We start from the raw sequence: 20,207 nt of genomic DNA, 5'->3' as shown, positions 1-20,207 counted from the left end.
GTCAGGCCAGCTGAATCTGTGACAGCTGCTGCTAACCCACGCGACCTCTGGGGAGAGATGGGGACCTCACTGCTGCCTGCTCCGGCTCCCTGGTACTGAGCTGCTTTCTGCTAATCTGTGACTGCTGCAACCACTGAGTGCACCCCGGCAGATGCAAGGTGACTCATCTGGCTGCAGCTGGGCAGCCCGTGACATACACAGTCTCAAACAGGCTACACTCAGAGCAAGATCTCTCTCCTACAAAAGCTGTCCCAGCACGAAGCAATCTGAAATAACTGCTCAGGTTACCCTGAGGTCTCTCACTAAGATCTGGGAAGGGGTAGGGAATAAAGGATCGTGCTGGGTAGCAGTTTAATTGTGTGGGATTCTCCTTCGCACAACAAGACAGTGTTCTTAGGTGAAGTAAAACATCATCATGGGATGAAGCAGCTGAACTTCCCAGCTGACTTCTTGCCCCTTGGCAGTCTCAGCTCTGGAATAAAGGCACAACAGCCTCTAAACTGGGGCAACTAGATGGCACTTCCCAGGAGGGCTTTAGAGATCCAGGAGCAGAACAGGATGAAGCACAAAGCTGTGCATGCTGCAGGCTGGAAAATGAGCAAGAAACGTGGCCATTTCCCATGTGAAGTTTGGGTAGAACTTTCAGCAAGGTCTGCCCTTTCTGTCAGGAGGGGGAGGACCGAAGTGCACGCAGGGGGAGCGCACCGAGACTGCAGAGGCCGAACGTAATCCCCTTTTCTCTGTTGTGGGAATGGAAATGCCATGCTTCTCCTCTTGAATTTCAGCTGCCAGCACCGAGCCTGTCTGGTGGATTCTGGCCGGGACACCCAATCCCAGGGTAACTGGATAGTGTGCTGAGCGGCAGCAAATGCTGGGAGCTCTTGACCTGGCAGGCACCCACCCCCTTGTCAAACTGCAAAGAAATCTCCCTCCTGCTGCTGCTGAAGGATGAAACCAGAGAACTGTCTGTTTGCAGCTCTCAGACAAATTGCCATCATTTGAAGTTCCTATTTTTTTTCTACCTCCTGAACACTCTCCTTCCCTGTGGTTGATATTTACCCCTGCAGAGAGCAAACAGATACCACAGATACTTGCTCAGGAGAATGGGAGGCTTGAGGTGCTGTGGGCTTTACCTGTAATGCTGTGAAACAGCTGAATCATATTGAGACCTCGCAACACTTACACACACCCCACTATATGGATGAGGATACTTCTGTATTTCTCGCATCCCTCCACTAGGAACAGCAGAGATCTGAGAAAGGCAGGAAGTTGGCAAGATCAGTAAATATAAAGCACTCATAAAATAACCTGGGTTAGCCTTTTCATGCACAAAAGGAATAGAAGAATTTATATGCTGATATCTTGGACCTCGCATGATTAGAAGCATTAGGGAAATAGGAATCTCCCCTTCTTGGGGGTGCAAAGCTCTCTTTTCTTCAGGACTTCAAGATAATGTATCCTCTCTTTCCCATACAAAGGGCTTATTGGCTCAGGACTCTATCTTCCCCTACTCTGAGCCTGGGGGCAGGGTAATTTGGGATAGGGATAAGCACAGAAAAAGCATTGGTCTGGTCATTTTAATGAGTCTCTGACTTAGCAAGCAGGACTAGTAAGTAGATGATGAACCTACAGAAATGGAAATTGCATGATGGACTAGTGTTTGTGCAGCTTATCACGTGCATCTCATCCTTAACTTATTCTTCAGTTCTAAATTGCACTTGTGAAAATCTGAATTAGTCATGTGCTCTGGCCTATCTAACCTGCAGCCTGCCTTTGAATTCCATACCATATGCTCATCTCCCAAGCCTAGTGCTATTAGAAATCCCTTGTCATAAAGATGTCTCCCTATTTCCCCCACAAATTACACTGTTTGAAGCAATATTCAGTCCCGTGCCAGTCACACTTTACATTTTCTATCTCATGACCATTCAAAGCTAGAAGTGGGATTTTTATACCATTTCAGAGAAGCTGCAAAATTTCCCTCTTTCCATTGACACTCAATGTTTGTTTTCACACTTGAGAGATCACAAGATATTGGACCTTAAAATCTATATACCTCTGTGATGTCCCCATTTATTGGACTCCTCTCTAAACAGTTGTAGCCTTTTCATTTCAGATACCTACCTCATTTCTCCTGTAGTTTCAAATTATTTTGTACTTCCTGTCTTAAATAGTGTTACTGGCCACTCTGAAACAACTGCTACAGGGCACTTCATATGTCTCCATATTTCACAAGTGACCGAGAACAAAAGCAAAACATATTTGGTACCCTTCCAGGACTGCAGACACCACAAGAATACAAGTCCTTGCTGTTATTTTTTTAGTGTGCTTTGTTGCACTTAAAAGGAAATGTGTATTTAGAATATAGATTACATCAAGTAAACCAAAGAGAAGATTAAAGGCTCTATCTAATGAGGTGACAAAATATTAGAATTCTTATTCCAGGATGGTGATAGAGAGCAGATCTAATGTGGGCTGTATTCTCAGCTGGTGCAAACCCCGACATCTCCATTGACATCAGTAGAGCTCACCAACTGAGAGCATAAGTCTGCTCCCATTACATACACATAGCACGAGCTCTGCTCTCTGTACTCTCCAGACTTGCTGATGATGGAAGACTTAACCTCTCTACACTGCTGAGGCTCATTTCTCTGTCATGTGCAGCACTGAAAAGCTGTGCATGCAACTGGCAGCAACCTGATAAAACCTGGGGACAGGGCCCTTCAGAAGGCAGCTGGGCCAAGCCTTGGTGCTCTATTCTGAGCTCAGGCAGGGGTTTCAAAATCAAGGGTGTGATATATGGGGAGGCTGTAGATGTTGCCTGATATCCTTAAAACACACACACACTCCATTTTTTACACCAGCAGATGCATGTGAAATGTATCTTTCCTCCTTTAAAGCTTACCTACATCTCTTATTCTGATCTTGTGGAAAGCATTTAGTAGAACTGATTACATGACAAAACATTTCTCAAAACGAAATCCCTGATCTACAAATCCTTATGTTTTGAGGAAAGCCAGATCCATGGCGTTTTCACAACTAGTGGCTTTCCAAGTTTCAGCCAGACTTGGACAAGCTGGCTCCAACTAATCTCTAGATCAGTGGTCCACAAATCATGGCCTACTTCTAAAGAGTCTGCAAAAGGTAACTGAGAAAATCAAGCTTGCTGCCATTAGGCTAAAATCGACAAATGAAGGGCACACACCTGCACTGGAATTTTTCTGGAGTGCTGAGAAGACAAACACCAATGCTCCACGTCCTGCTGTTTGCAATTACAGTCTGCTATCCTGAATACAGCAACTAACAGGATACAAATGCTCTGGCAGCGTAGTGCTGAGCTCAGGATAGATACTGCCGATAAACAAATTAACTAATTGTTTTAACGAGGCTGCCTCCAAGAATTCCTGACAATAATAATAACTCCCTTGTTTACCATAATTCATTGTGATGGCCTGAAGTCTGCCCTGCTCTCAGAGGATCTGGACCAGCCAAATACTGTCAGCCAAATAAAGAGAATGGAAGCAGGTCACATACCTGTGGAGAGAGGCCATTGCTAACAGGATTCATGTGGTTGGCAGGAGCTGCAGCATTCATGAAGCTGTCTGAGTAGCTGGAGAAGCTGTGTCGGGCCCCATAGGCAGAGCCGGTGTCGGCAGCAGCGGCTGCGGCAAGCCCTCCCTGGTGCATGGTGGATGGCGGCAGGGGCTGGGGTCTGTGCACAGTGCTTCCCCCATCTGCGGAGAGATTGTTCAAAGGTCAACAGTCGTGGGGTGGTATGGCTGGTGCTGCGCAAAGCATGGACTGCTAGTTTGGCTGTCCTGATCTCAGCTTCTGTGTCCTACCATCAAGGTGTTCCAGGTGAACACAAACATGACACATGACAGCACAAAATCTGCAAACCTGGGATGAAACGTCTGAATTTTCTCTTATTTTTCCTCCAGACCAAGGGTGCAAATTTCTTTGTAAAGGCCAAGGCCAAAGCCGGCTAGAATTAGCAATACTCCTAGCAAAACCACAAAGGAAAAGGAAGGGAACCACAAAGGAAAGCCTCTACCATGCTCTCTTTGGACTGATGTGCTCTTCATTTCAAATCTGAGCAGGACAACAGTCATGAGACACACTGGTGTAGCAGAAAGGTCCATGAGACAGTGGGCAGGCCAGACCTGCCTGCTCTCCAGAGGAGAAAGCAGAGTCTCCAATGACTTGAGGCAAAAGCTGGCCTCCCCAGCTAAAGGAAAACCACCTACCTGTTACAAGAATCTAAGAGAAACGTCACGAATCAGAAAAGGAGGTGCCAATGGGACGAGTTATGGAGAGCAGGAGTGCAGGTGAAGGGGTGCTCACCTTGGGAAATGGTGGTTGTTGGGTAGGTGGAGTCCGGCAGTTGGTAGGGGGGCAGCGTTGGCATTCCTGTGGGTGGGAAGCCCCCCGGCAGCAGGTGGTTGAAAGCCGCGAGTTGGTTCGCTCCTGCCTGTTTGCGCCATCTCGCTCTTCGGTTGCTGAACCACACCTGGGACAGGGACAGGAAAAAGTACGTGTGACGCTCAGAGCAGCTGTCCTATCACACCTAGACTGGGTTACAGCATCCTGAGTCACAGCACTGGCCAAAAACAGGTTCAAATTCAAATTGCTGCCTGATATTGACTTTGAGAATGTTGGTCTCTGTTCCTTAGTTTCCTTTCTTTCAAATGACAGTACTGCTACTGCTCTGTTTCCTGGGTGAAGACACATGCATTTGAAATTGTGAAAGATACTGTTAAGAGCATGGGAGGGTGCTATCAGCAGCAGGGTGAGACGAAGAGGAAAAATTTAGCTTGTGTATTCTGAGACAGTCCGTACCAAATAGATGCATTGCTACCACCTGGCCATTCTGCCTTGTTATCTGACAACTATGTGAATTATGCTGAAGGATTATGTACCATAATAGCAACACGGCTGCACTGTTAGGAGGGATAAATAGACAGATTAGCATCATGGTTTCTATGTTAGACAAGCTAAATAGATAGAACCAGACCGGAGGGAATACAAGGTTTTCTTAGCTTCTCTGTACTGCAGCAAATCACTGTTGTCTGTATGCTAAGACATGCTCTCCTTGCAAGAGGCACTGCAGTGTGCACTAGCATTGTACTGCAGCCAATTTAAATCTCCATGCATTAAAATAAACTCGGTATTAATGCATGTGCAAAGCCAAGCTCATGTTTCCTACAGTGCTGCTTTACCTGTAAGACGCTAGGAGAGATTTTTCTAAATGCATTTGTCTGCCCTGATGTGTTTTATCATGAGCAATCTCCCTTCTGGATAGCGGAAAGGGCTTCTCAAGCTGTCTCTTGGGCTTGGTTTACTTTATTTAATCAGAGAGGCTCTCAGGACCGATCTCTGTTTGGGGTTCAGAAGTATGCGGATAAGCTTTCAAGCCAGATGAGAATGCAGCTGCTGGACTTTGTGAGGCCTAAAGGGCTAGGAAACATGATTAAATTTCACAGCAACAAGAAAAAATGGAGCAAAAATCAAGAGCGTAAGACATTCGGAGGAAAAAAAACCTCCGTCAGGCTTCCAAGCTGCTCAACGTCAGATCAGAAGCTGGGGTTACAAGGGTTTGAGGCACTGCAATCCAAACTGTCCCCACATCTTGTGAACCAAAACAAAACTCTCTTCCCTAAACATACTGGAATCTGAGTCCAATGCTCCGACATGATCCAAATCTCAAAGTGGGAGTCTTGCTCTGGCCTTTAAATTGAGTCTCTCTGTAAATGCTCACTTCTTAGCTTGCCTTTTTCTTATTGGCACCTGTGGGTGTGTATATTCACTCAACAAGGCGACCTGTTTTCATTTAGAGATTCTCATTTAATGGAGTGTTGGCTCCAAGTCCACACACACTGCAGTGCTGCTGCAAAAACAAGCATATGACGAGCTTTATGCACAAATTCCTTTGAGGTTCTCTAGATCACACTCTATTATTGCTCTTTGGACATGTTACTCATCTAACTAGTGTGCTTTAGAAACAGCTTGATTCAGACCCGCTAATGACAGCTGAGTGTGACCTGCTGGCGATGGCCTTGTCCCAGTCAGTCCTTCAGTTCTTGCCGTTATTTACATCCATGCACAATGAAAACAAACAAACAAAGAAAAAAAGCCCAGTTTTTGAGGAGCTCATCTAAATTAACCTCCCTGAAATGTATACAGTGCTGATGTCAGGTCCTTGGCACCCAATGTGCCTCTTTGCAGACCTGTTCCTACTGCACTGCGCTACTGAAGCAGCGTAACCTCTTAGCACCTTCCAAAAGCGTGACAGAAATAGGTCAGCTTACATCCGATCTGCATTGATCAACAGAGTCCATGCAGGTCAGAATCTCTGTGCTCATTTTTGGCACCAGAAGTCGCTAGCAAAATCTAGGACGGAGTTAGGGAGAGAAAAATGAATGAACATCAAGGTCTGCAGCACTTTATAACATTTTTACACAGCCCAACACATGGCACAATTTCTAGGAGCTGTGAGCAACACAAATAAATAACCTTTCCTTTGCCCTGCTCATAAAAAGTGGATGGGCCTGTCCTTTTCTCACACGTGCAGGAATTTGTTAACTCATGTACATTAAGGGTACACTACATGTCTCCTCCTCTCATATCATTTGCTTTCACTTGTACAGTTAAGGACATAAAAACTTGCCAAATATTTCTATTAACTAGAACACCAGGAGATAGAAAAGGGCCTAGCCTGTGTCTGGAAGAGCTCCCACTCCAACAAAGATCTCAGTGCTGAGGACAGCATAAAAAATTCAAATAACCAAGGACCTATGAATCCAGGAGTTGGGAGGGAAAGAGAAGATGAAGTCCAAGAAAGTAAAAGCCATTCTGGTGATTTCTGACTCTTTCCCAACATCAGAAAGGGTGGGAAAGTTCCTTTTTATAACCAAGAGCCAGATGTTGGCAAATCCACTGGGGATTAGAAGTTCAGAAGAAACATGTGGAGTGAGAAGGTCTAGTGTAGGACTGGGTTCTCCAACACCATCTCCACGCGTACTCTGGTTTCCCTGTGGTGGTTTGTCAGTCGGCTCGGCTAACATATGATCAAAACACAACTTTGGAGAGATTTGCACTGTATTACATTACACCACACGAGGTTAGTGCTGCCCATGCACCAACACACGTATCTGCAGAGAGTTAAAATTCACACCTGTGTGTATAACTCCTCCCATCTTGCTTCTCCACATCCACTTGAGGGTGCAGAGCTGCTATTTTATTTTATTTTATTTTATTTTGTTTTATTTTATTTTATTTTATTTTATTATTTTATTTTATTTTATTTTATTTTATTTTATTTTATTTTATTTTATTTTATATTTCATTTCATTTTTAAGGGAGATAAAAGGATACATTGGATCCTTTTACAACCATGTCATGTTGACCGGAAAGGCCTCTGAAGGGGCCATTCTTGGGGTGCCCTCCAAACTTCAGTCTGCAACTCACAAGGGTATGGGAAGAAAGGAGGGAATGCTATTTTGCATGGCATTGGACTACAACCAGAGAAAAAGTCAGTTCCTAATTGTACTATGGGATCCTTGTATGACTTCAGGGAAGCTTTGCTTTTCCAGTTTGAAGTCAGTGGAAATATTACTTCATTCAATAAATTTTGGTCCTTAGACAGTCCATGCATCAGGTTACAACTTCTACAGTGAGGATAAAACCCACGTTTTCACACATTTTAATTTATTTCAAGAATCAACCACCTGAGTCGAAGGCTCTCATTTACTGCCGGTATGCCCCACACCCAGCACAGTGAGATCTGTGTCTCAGCTGGAGCATCGCAGCAAAAGGAATAATAAACAATAGCGATAGTAAATACATTTGCAACCAAATGTGATTCACAACCACATGCTGCAGTGCACTGCTTCCTAACGGAGCCTGGCTGGAGAACGCAGCCCCAAATACACTGAAACCTTCCACAAAGAAATTGATAGGATTTATCTTCCCGTGCAGAGGAAGGGGCATTTCATGGCCCAAACAGGTTGATTCTGCCCCTTACTTATAACCCACAGAAAAAAAAAGCAGATACATTCCAGCTAATGACGTTAGCAATTCTTTCCCTTCCCCCGCCTTAAAGGTGGCTCAGGCCTTTATGCTTATAAATCATTTTATTGGTAGTTAAAATATAGAGGCTAAAGCATCTAACTGTAATGCGAGGCGCACTTCAAAGGGAACCTGCTTTCATTTCACAACAGTTAAGGTTTTATCAGCCACTAAAGATTCCCCCTGCCAGAGGATACTGTTACACCATGTTAAGCCCAGGGTGAAGGCTACGTCTGCTAAACCCAGACTGGTGGGAAGAAGATGGGAAGGGGAAGAAGTTTTGAAGCTGCTGGTCTGCCTGTGGAGATGGTGTTTGAGAGGCTGCTGGGGCAGAATTGCACAATTACGGTTGTATGCTGGGACCAGGGCAGCCAGCACTTGCAAAAAGGACTGTGTGAAGAACCCAAGAGCAGAAAAACTGGCACTGCAGAAACCTGCTGCTTCTTAACAAGTTCTTCACAATCATTTCTCTATGCATAGCAAAGAGACCTCGTGCTGTTTAAATATGCTGCTTGCCAAAGGTATGGCAGTACATGTATAATACAGGTCATTGAAGGCAACAGTTCATACCTGCTAGAGATATTTGGGGCTTTTGTCCACATTAATTGGCTTCCAAAAAATGCATTATATAGACAGGAGATGTGTTACATACACTGCTCAGCTCTGCTGAGGGCAAGTGCATAGATACAGAAGTGCCTGTATGGAAAACAAGTTAAAAGATTACATCCTAGCAGGTTCTTCGTGTTCCAGCCGTGCCCAGGGCCCAGACACACTGCAGAACGTCACTCAGCCATACCTGCACCATCCCCTTCCCAGACGGGAGAGGGAGGCACGGAAAGACTACGAAACCTCTTCAATTCATCATCTGCCTTGCAGAACCAGCTGAAGAGCACATCCTCCCAGTCAGAGTGGGTTTGGGGCAAAGGTTAGCACTGGTTCTTATTTAACACGAACACTTGCACCCAACCCTGCCAAGGACTGGCCCGAGATGTCCCAGCCACTTGTTCTCAACCAGCAGAACAGTGGAGAAGGGCTGCAGAGACAGCTGCCTGCCAGGATGGGGCTGGACTGAATTATCCCTGCAGCCGCTGAGATATGGGTCAGCTCCCACAATTTGTCAGACAAGGAGAGGAAAGGAAGGTCAAAAAGAGCCTCCTGTGGGAAAGAAAGCCTGTTGTGTTCCTGCTCAGCCTAATCAGGACTTGATGTTGGAGAAAGATGGATGGGATAAATGAGCTCATAAATGGAAACAGGGATGGAAAAGCCAAGCCGTGCCCTTGCTCTCCAGCAGCATGGAAGGGATGCAACATGTGTTTGCTTTCACAGGCCCAAGAGGCTGCAGAAACCAGGTGGAAAAGAATCATCCATCCCAAGCAAGCACACAAACTCCACCAGAATCTGACGAGGTCCCTCCCCAGGTTGCATGGGGGAGGCTGTGCCAGGTCAGGTTCTCCCCGGCAGCAGGGCAGGTCCCTGCAGTGCCTCCTCACCTTGTCCACACTATCATAAAAGCTGCAGACCCTGGGCTTTCCAGGCGGCTGATGCAGTAGGCTTTCAGAGAGAGGAGCTCTAGCAGCAGCACTGATGAGAGACCCAAGGTAGTTACAGCTCCATCCTAATTTCTTCCCAGGCTGGAAGGGCCAAGACATCACAGTGAGATGGGGTCCTGCAAGGCCCTACAGCAGTTTAGTGATGCCAGGTGCTAAGGGGTGCAAAAAACAGACATCAGGGACATACGAACATCATCAAGGCTATTGAGATAATTCTTTACAAAACAAGAAAAAAAGCCCCTAGCAGTGCACAGATTTTAGGCACGCAGATTTTATCTGTGCGTGTAAGGATACAGCAGTATCTGGTGACACTTTGGCTCAGTGCCCAAAACACTGAGCCTCTGTCACTTGTGGGTGATACGGTTAAGATAAATATTAAACAAGGTTAGTGGAGCAGAACAAATGATTCTTCACAAATGAGATTATCCAATGAATTTAGCCTATATTTCTCCTGGCATATCCCTGTTCCTGAAGGTGTTAGCTATTTATAACATTCTTCTGAAGAATTTGAACAGTTTCTGGTAAATGCTTTTTTTTTTTTTTTTTTTTTGCAAACTGCTTTTTATTAAACAAACCATTGTTGGCAGTGAAATATTTCATTAAGGCACAAGTTACTTTACTCTTGCAATATTATGTATAGCCTTTGAGTAGCTATCCATGAATGAGTTGTGACATAAACGCTTCCTCAACCAAAAAGCCATCTCTACCTTTAAATGATCATCACAGTACGAACACCTTGTAACTGCTGATAGATTGCATCCTCCAGACATGGAAACAGGAGGCAGAAAAAATGGAGCAGGTCCGTCTGTCCACTTCTGTGCTGAGACATCCTGTCTAAGCCCATGTTTGAACTCATGGCTTCACATCTCCAAACCCAACGCTGACCAGCGATACAGCTTCACCATTTACTGTTACGAGGGAGTTCATACTTACAAAAAAAAAAATATATATATATAGATATATATATATATAATTGAAAGAAATAGCTATGGGATTCTGAATGACTGTTTGCTGATGCTATTGCATTTTCCAGATCTATTTTTTACATACTGTGCTTCTCAGTGATTACTTAAGTCGTAAGAGAAAATTCTGTTAAATAAATAAAACCTCTGTTTTATTTATCTGCTTATCTTTATAAACTCTGTGTCTGAGGGTGAATGGGACTTGTGGAAGTCTGAAGACATCTGGATGACTTCAGTGCTGCCATAAAGCAGGTGCAAGACGGTGCATTTTATGAAGTGCTCCCTCTGCACTTGCTCACTTGCTTCTTAGATGGCCCAGTTTTAATGGTGTTTGAGTTGCATTTAAACATTTCAGAATAGGCTTTGATGTTCACACCTCACTGAGGTGAATGAGATGTTGGGGTAGATTTCTTGCTGCTGTTGTTTGCCTGGATATAGACTGGGCTTTAGCAGCAAACCAGCAGCACGTTGAGTTACACTATCGAGATTTTCTTTGCAAGGAAAAGCTATGAGCCTTTACAATAACTTAAACACTGTGGGAAGGGGCTTAAAGCTTAACAAACCCTTGCAATGCCTACCTCTGATTGTTATAAACGTTCTCCATTATTGACCAAGCTGAATCTATTACAGTGGTGCCCCAGTAAATAGAAAACCTCCTCAGCTGGGGAGGTTGAGGACAGCCTGAGCACCGTGCGTGCTGGCTCATGTGCTCACTTCACCTGGCACACACAAGGCAGCAGCTCTGCTAGCATCAGAGCTTCAGCGCAGGGCAGATGAACAAAGCGTGGGAGAATCATTTTGGTCCACCTTTGTTGAACTGGAAATTTTGGGATAAAGGTTCTCCTCATAAAACCTCTCGGAGGCCCTGTTTGTTTTCAATACAATGGGACAGACACTCTGCTGCTATAAATCAGTGCAACTTCACTGACTTCCATTTAGACCAGCTGAGTGCGCAGTGTTACACACAACGGTTTCATCCAAGGCACTGGGACCTAGTTCATTGCTTTGGCCTCTGGGCCCTCTTGCCTTTGTAAGAAAAGTAAATTGTTCCCACATTGTTTAGGCGATCCCCTTTTCAGCTTGTGACCGTGAGGGTGGCAGTTCTGCTCCTTGGTCCAAAGCAGACCAAGAAAAGCAGAATAGGACAAACAAGCAAAACCCAGAACTGACTTGTCTGAATCTCAACACCAAAATCCGTGATTTTTCCTAAAAACCACTTTTTACTGTATCAAATGGATTCCTCCATCTGCGGAAGCCAGCAAGCTCAAAGGAGCACTATCTGACATAAAGTACTCCAATTGTTTCCTACATTTTCCCTGCCCCACACGTACAAACCAAGCTGGTCTTGTCAAATTATACAGCAAGTTCTGAAGTTTGTATTCATTCCAGTTGATTTCAAGCAATGTTTTGCTAGAAGGACTACAGGATTAAGTTTATCATCTTCATCTTCAGTAAATTTCATACTTAATGAAATAATGCTGACTCTCTCCAGCAAGATGCCCTTAAGGCTGATGCAGCTGGGACTTTGTCCCCCATGAATGGGACATTTCTATTTCCAAGGGTGCTGGTTACTGTAATTCTCCTACAAATACCAAAAGTGCTGATGCTTTTCTAAGGAAGTCCCTAGATGTGGGCAAAGGATGTGCTCGCAATTTCAAGAGATCACCTCTAGCTTTAGGAAAATTTAGGTCAAAAAGGACTTGCCGCTGCAGTTTGGATATCTGAAAATTTACTTTACATTTTGTTTTAATTTATTTTTTTTTCTGTCGCAAGTAGATGGATCAAGGGCTTATTTGGAGGATATTAGCTGGGGCGAGTGTGTCGTTGGTTCCTCTGCAATCCAATTGCATTTCTGCTTATAATTCAGGCTGGAGGGATGTGAAAGAACAGCAGCAACACTGTGAGACATCCAGCACCGATTCCCTAAGCGAATGAAAACTTACAAGATGCGTTGTACGAGGCTGGTTACCAACCTCTCCCTCTCATCATCTGCATCCTTCTGTAGCAGGATCTCCCTTAGCCGCCTCCAGGGAAGCATCCAGACCCCACTGCCATCTCAGCAGCACTCAGCCCTTGCTGGCTTTACCTTGCGGAGCCGCTTCCTTTCAGCTGCCTGGAACTGCACGCTGCCCTCACCCTGACCTCCCTCGGGAGCTGGATGCCGCTTGGCACCGCGCCGTGGGTCCCTCGCCGTGCCTGGCCACACGCACCGGCAGCACTGCTGCGGTTCTCACGGGCCAGCCACCGCAGTGCCAGGGGCTGTTCTCGCCGCAGGCCATCTATCCGGGCGCTCTGGGGCGCGAGAGTTGCGGTTGGCCCCGTGCCGTGGAAAAGGAGAGTGCCAAGCCAGGCTCTGCCAACAAGAGCTCCAGCTCCCAGCTCCTCCGCACGGCCTCTCGGTGCCCCAGCTGCTGCCAAAAACACGGGGCAGCTGTTGTGTCATAACCTCATCGCAGCTCTCTTCACAAGAAATGTAAACGAGTCGGACCCTCAGGAAGAAAGAAAACATTCCCAGCCGACCTTTAAGGGAGGGGGACTGCCTCAGAAGGGCCAGTTTGGACGCTTCTCAAAGAGTTTGGGAATCCAAACACCAGGCAAACAGCGTTAGGCTCCAGCAGCTTTTCATGACTCCAGCTTATGCTCAGAGCTAGAGGAAGCCTGGCTGTCACCGCACCATCCTTCCACATGACGCCTTCGTAAAGCACCATCTCAAGGGCATCCTGACCGCAGGGACAGCTGGTGAAAGCACCGCGGTCCCCACTAGCACAGAGCAGAGAGAGAGCTGAGAAGTTCCCACGAAATCTGTGTATTTTCTGCATAGACAGCAGAGAGCTGCTGGGAAACGGGGGAATGGTGGTTTGAGCTCCTTCACACTGAGAACAGAATTGCTTTGTGAAAAAAATTTCAAGCAAAATAGAATGGCATTTCTCTTCTGGTGCTCCATTCGGCATGTCTGAGCCGCTGCAGCGTGATCTAGAATATGGCTGTTTACTACAGTTTGAAACTGTGTCATAAAATACATATTATGTGAGTAGCCTAGAAATGCACCGAGATTTCAGAGACAGAATTGCTCTGAGCCTTTTTATTAAATGAAACATCCATTTTCTCCCAGGCAGAAATCACAATGGTTTCCATCATAAAAATGATCAATAAAGCATTGGGTTGCGACTCCTGCTCTCCAGTTTAATTTTGTTATTGAAATAACGGTTTCTCAGTGCATGGAATTTCCTGGGAATTAATAACAGAGATCAGCATCACAAGGCACCCACCCCTTCTCATTTTTGATTTAATTCCAGAAAGTGCCCACTGCCTAGACTATAGGAACTAGAATTAACGTACTTGCTTGCAGTATGCATGCTTGTACCCAGCTGCCTATGGTAGGACCATCTGAATCACACTGAGAAGCTGCCATCTATTTTTTTGGGAACAATTTTGGTGGGTTTCTAGGAAAGCCTTTTGAGATAATATTTTGGAGCCTGTCATGTCTGAGTCATTACAGCAGTAGGGTGAAGGGAGAGGGGCTGTTTGGGTGGGAACCTATGCACTGAGGTCTATTTGTGAAAAACATTTCCAGCACACACATTTCCAAATGACTTGGGATTGTGGGGCCAGTCTGGGGACAATTTGGGCATGCGTTCTCCTTTGTTTTACCTGATATTCTTTTTGTTGATAGAGTTCAAATATCAAATTGAAAAAAGCACTGATGTTTGTTTGTGACTAGCCTTCAAATTACAACACATTTGGCCAAACAGATCCACAAATGGGATCATCTAAGAGAAGGATTAGGTTCAACTCGCTAGCCCTATGACTGATGTACCTGGTGTCTCTTCTGACACTGACACCGGTGCTGCCTCGAGAAGTCATTTCCACACTTAAATACGAATTTCTGACAAAACTATTTTCCTACTGAAAAATGCTATACTGACAAAGCTGAAACCATTCGTGAGAAATGGGTTGTTCTGAAAAATGTCCATTCTCTAGAAATACCAGTGAGAAGAGGTTCAAAATTATCAGAGAATCCCATTAAGGTTGTTTTTTCCATATAAGAACTTTAACGCTGTCAGTTATGCAGTTGCAAAAAATAGTATAAAAACACAGAATACACTGCAGATCAAAATCAAAGCTTCCATTAAATTCACTAAGTGAAATGCTTAGCTGTTAGACTTAATTTTAAAATCCATGAACACTTGGATTCAGCAACTTGTTTTCTGGAAGTGATGAAATGGGACCATGCAGATGGGCAGGAATTTGTTCAGGACTGGACAATTTGTGTGGCCACATGAGTCAAGACATTGCCCTGCACAAAAACAAGTCAGTGGGAATTTCCACTGGTGGCCTCACTCAGCACAGATCTGGCACCATAATCCTGGTTGTGCGGAAATCCATGGCAGTCTGCGCTGTGTTTGGGATTAACCTTTTAATGTCTCACACCGTATGGCGTGTTGAAGCCTGAACACTGGAATCCTGCATCTAACCCACACAGACACTGCCGTGACCCTGCTAAAATATTGCTCACCCTCCCGTGATCTTCCTAGCAGATGAGAAATGTGAGCTTGGAAGTGCTCCCCCTCCACCTCTTCTTGTTGTTCAGCTTGTGGATTTTATTAGCTGTCAACGTGTCAAACTTCCACTTAGCTCGACAGCTGCAGGACTGGCCGGGCTCTAAGGCCTGCCAATAAAGTTTAACAGAGCTATCAGCTTTTCATGTGGAGGAGATTACAGTACGTGAACACTCAGGTATCAGAGGGAATGAATGAGACCTAGGCAGGTTCATCTTTCAGGTGGTAAAGCAGAGAGCTGAGCAGGAGAAAGGAGCAAGGAGAATGTATGCACAGACCTTCTTGTTTTTGGTCAGTGCTGGAGCAGTGATTAGCTCAATGGGATTGCAGTGCAGGGGTGGTGTTAATACACGACACAGTCAGAAAGCTGGGTAGCAACATCTGAGCTCTGCTTCAGAGATGGGTTTGATCAAGGGACATGGCTGCACAGCAGACAGAAGGCACAGGTCCAGAAGATGGATGAGGAATGAACAAGCACCAAGGAGCAGTAAGGGCTACTCTCAAGTCTCTTTTGTGACCACGGGTCACCAAGTACTTTTCATACGTCCACCTTCCATATTATATGCTAATGTGATGAGCTTCTGCAGACAAAGTCTGTCTCTGGGTAGATGTTAGCATGGCCCTTAACACCCAGAAACCCTGGTCTCAGCCAGACCTACTGTTATTGCAGCTATCTTTAACCCAAAAGTGCACCTTTTGGCCTTAGAAACTCTTCTGAGACAGGAGTACGACTATAATGCGGTAGAAGATATCCTGCTGGATGGTGCATGTGAGTGCGTTTATGTGTGTGTGTGTGTGGCTTTTTCCTCCCCCCCACAAAAACTTGATTGACTAATGTTTGTAGGTCCCGAGAGCCAGTAAAAGATCTGCTCTGATATCCAGAAAATTTTACAAGGGGCGGCAGGCTTAAAAGTGGTGGGAAGAAGCTGAGCCTGCCAGGATGTCAGAATGAGAAAGCCATCAGGAATGTGCCTCGGAGAACAGCTGCTTGTGGAGCCCTGGCAGAAACCTCCATGCAAGCTGCCTGGGAGCAAGTAGGGGGATTCAGAGATCACAGCTTGAGACAAGGGAAAGGTTCTCCTTATTTATTTATTTAGCTTTCCCTTTCTCTGCTCTCACCTCCCTCCCTTCTCCCGGTCTTGTCACGGTGAGGCCAGAACCCCTTGGAAAAAGAGAGAATCTGCTTCTGTTTTTGCACTCCCTGGCACTTCAAGGCTCTTCCCATCCTCCCTAGCATGTCCTCATCACAGCTCACACAATGCAGGTTTTCTCTTACCCCATGACAAGGTATTACCTGAACTCTGCTCTTTCTTGAAATGCCCTTTTTTTACTTTTTGCAACTCCATTAACAACTTTATGTTCATCTACACAAGCAAGAGCAATGAGGAGTGGAATATGAAAAACAAAAACGGGGGAATCCACACATTCCAACATTTAGTAGATTAGTTCCCTAAATTAGCCGCTTTTCCCAGTCTCCATCTAACTAAGGTCCTGCATGTCTAGCAAATTAACACTCTTACTGTTGAATACTCTGACAAAGCCTTTTGACTAAGATCAAAACTGGAAGCAGCTTAAAGTTCACCAGATTTCCTTTTTGGTGTTTTTATAAGGCAGACCACGAGGGATGATGGATTCGGGAAAACCTGGCACCTCCCAGGAGGAAGCTGGAGGGATGTAAGGATGCGTCTGCTGCAGGGCTGTGGCTGGCTTAACACTGGGAAAAGTCCTTAGCCAGGGAACATCCCAGGTGTGTGGCAGAAACATCCATGCCCAGACAGCTCAGGGAAAACAGCAGAAACTTTTGGCGCTTTTGGCTTCTGAGCAATCACATCAAGCTCATTATCGTGAGAACCACAGAACAACAGAAAAAAAAAAAAAAAAAAAAAAAAAAAAAGCCTGTTTTGTTCTGGAGAAGCAGGTTAATTGTCTGTGTCCTTGCCACAAGCCTGGAGTACTTTCCCTCCTCTCTCTGCCCGCAATTCAACTGTTGGCTGTGTGTGCAGAGAGCCCTGTGCTTAGCCTGAAACCTAATCACACCAGCCACACGGAGGACGGACTGCTGGGGTCTCCATTTCACTTCTTTAACCCAGCACAATCCCCAATCCCTCCCCCTTTCCTTCCCTTTCCCCAAGGGACTCTATTATACCCCCCGATCTGTTCACACTCCTTATCCCTCTGCATGTTTGCACACACTGCTGACCCAGCCTTTATCTGGAAGACATAAGGGTCTCTGTGTGGAGTTCCCACAAGGGCTATTAATCGTGTAGATGTCAGCGTCCCCCGGCTCCAAACCCTCCCTTCCTTCTCCTCCCCTCTTCTTCCCTCCCCCCGCCCGTTTTGTACTCTCTGGAGATCGGGGGGAGAAAAAAAAGTTTTATGAAAATTCACACACACAACTTGCAAACTTTGCAAAATATGATCTGCTCCCCTGGGCGAGGTTGGTAAATGGCGTGATTTCTCCTAAAACACCCCAAATACAAACATACACACACGCTGCTTCCTCCTAGGCAAATGGAGGAATTTCCTCACACAGAAAACAGAGCTGAGCGCCTTGCCAAGTTAGGGAAAGTTTGGCTCCTAGTCCCAACCTGGATGGAAATCCTCCAGCTGGTACCTCTGCAACAGGCCAAATACAAATGGCATATCTGCAAATTCATGGGAACGTGGGAATCTACAGAGCTGGATTTTTGCCTCAGATTCTTGTGAATGGGGCTCCAGAGAAGAGGTGCAACCAAATTACCACCTTTCAGCACCCTCCTCCCCAGTGCTACCACCTCCTTTCCCCCAAGGTAAGCAAGAAGCTCTGCCACCAGGTTGACTCGCCATGCGCCGGTTCTCGTTCTTACCTGAACTCGGGCCTCAGTGAGCTTGGTTCTCTGAGCGAGCTCCTCTCGTGTGTAGATGTCTGGGTAGTGGGTCCTTTCAAAGGCCTTCTCCAGCTCCTCCAGCTGCTCAGCGGTGAAGGTGGTTCGGCTGCGGCGTTGCTTACGCTTCAAAGGCAGGTCTGGTTCGGATTCAACATCAGAGCCTTCATCCAGCCTGTTACCTGGGTAGGAGAGAAGTACGAAATTATGTTTGCATGGGTAAAAAGCAATAGGGAGAAAGGCTGTTGAAACAGTTCGGCATCGCAGTAATCTCAGTTCTGTAATGAAAGCGTCCATCAAAACAAATTATCTGTCCCTGTGCAATATAGCTATCAGCTCTCTACTGCTACTGTAGTTTCCTTCTACTATTTTTTCCCCACATTGTAAAAAGACAATTTAACAAAATCAAATTTGTTTGCATGAATGGGATGGCTCAACGTCCACAGTGGTTACAGTGAAAGAGCTTCCAGTTGTTGATTTATGTTATTTCAATAAATTTCCATTTTTAGTTTGGAATGACTGTTTTTAAGAGCTGCACATTTTACATTGAACATATGTAGAAACTGAAACGAGTGCACAAAGATTTCAACACATGACACTTTGGCTTCTGCAGCTATTTTTCTCTTGTGTTTTTTTTAAGTATTAGTGTTTGATATTTCAAGTTTTTAAAAAACCTTGGGAAGAAAAGGAGAAATAGGAACTTTTGCATTTGGGAAAAACATATCCTGCTCCCCTTCATCTTTGTGTTGCACTGCCCACAGGACACAGTTCTTCTTCTCTTACTTTGCAAATTTCAGTGGGCATTTTACAGAAGGTCAGACTCTGTGAGCATTAAGGTGAACAAAAGTCCTCCACCAAGCTCTGTTTGTTCACCCATTTCCTCCACCTTCCCTTGCCCTGGATCTCTGCCCTTCCCTTCTCCCTACCATGAACCCCAGGCCAAACCAATCCCCTTCTCAGGCGCTTTGCTTTTCTCTCTCCTCCATAGCCAGCAGATGATGCCAGCTCTTGTCTGAGCAAAATTAAGCAGGGCTTGCTGACAGTGAGTACTGTTTGCAGGGCGCAGAAGGTGCTATCAAACCATAAACCCAAATAGAGCTGGAGAAAGCCCAGTTCTGTTCCTTTTGTTATCCAGCGGTAAAGCAGAAGGCACTATGTTGATTTACACCAAGGCTAGAGCCAGACCCATGGATTTTAGATGGGACACACAGAACGGCGTTAGCTGCATCCCCAGTGTTTGTGAGAAGCCTCTCAGGGTACAAAGCTGCAGTTTCAGAAATCTGTGCCCGAGGCTTCAGGTTATTGCTTCCCTGCAGTGCACGTATGCAGTGACGTATGGAGGATCTCAGCTAGGACAAAACTTTATGTCTGTCTTTGGGACAGTGAAAAATATGCCAAGGGATCACAGCACTAGAGAAAGAAGAACATGATGTGTGGAGCCTTTCAGCTAGGTGAGAGATCTGGCCTCTGCCAGCTTAGGATCACAGAATCACTGAGGTTGGAGAAGATGTGCCAAGATTATCTGGTCCAACCATCCCACTACCAATGTTACCCACCTTTTTACTCACTCTCATGAAAATAAGAAGCTCATTAAATGTGCAATATTATTATTTTTTTAACCACGCTTGGCTTATCTTTCAGAATAACTGTACAAACATATGACAGAGCTAAAACACCATGCTCACATTTTATTTTTTCCTTTTAGGTAAACCTTTCCTAATTTGGGATTAGAAATGGGACTTACATATGCTCACCTTGACAATAAAGTTCCTTAACGTTAGTAATAGTGCTTTGTGTTCAGGTCCTATGCTATCATCACCCAAAGTCTGCCTTTTTCTTTTCAGAGCTGGGAACGACAGCTGTGACTTCCCCAACAGCTGCTCAAGAATGGTGGCCGTTTGAGGAGGAGGAGGCCAACATCCCATCGGAGCTCACTTGTTTATACTGAGAAGATCACAAAATGCCACTGAATTCAGTTGCTACAATACAAAAATGCTTTTATTGTCTTGAGGCTTCGCTGTGAGGACGCGATGTCAGAACCGAGTAACTCCAGTTAAGCAAAGCCACCACTTCAAAGCTCTCCCTTCTTCTAGCTCTGGCTTACCAATGCACAGCGTCTTCAGACCCATCTGTGTTGTTAGATCAAAACCCCTTTACTTCTCACTGAAGGCAGTGAGAAATTCACTGTTGACTTCAGGGGACCAG

At 45.4% G+C, this 20,207-nt stretch overlaps 1 protein-coding gene across 8 annotated transcripts in view; it reads right to left on the bottom strand.

Annotated features, from left to right (window-relative positions):
- The window catches only part of PAX7 (paired box 7), a 106,218-nt gene that overhangs the window by 39,109 nt on the left and 46,902 nt on the right, over positions 1-20,207 (bottom strand). For all 8 annotated transcript variants that reach the window (XM_068658453.1, XM_068658452.1, XM_068658457.1 and 5 more), the window contains exons 6-8: positions 17,985-18,184; positions 4,345-4,510; positions 3,535-3,734 (exon numbers count right to left, since the gene is read on the bottom strand). In XM_068658453.1, the coding sequence (XP_068514554.1) occupies positions 3,535-3,734; positions 4,345-4,510; positions 17,985-18,184 (566 nt within the window). The remainder of the gene's footprint in view (positions 1-3,534; positions 3,735-4,344; positions 4,511-17,984; positions 18,185-20,207) is intronic.

Source organism: Anas acuta, chromosome 22 (genome assembly GCF_963932015.1).
Source record: "Anas acuta chromosome 22, bAnaAcu1.1, whole genome shotgun sequence".
NCBI lineage: Eukaryota > Metazoa > Chordata > Aves > Anseriformes > Anatidae > Anas > Anas acuta.
This window is presented reverse-complemented; position numbering and strand designations above follow the sequence as displayed.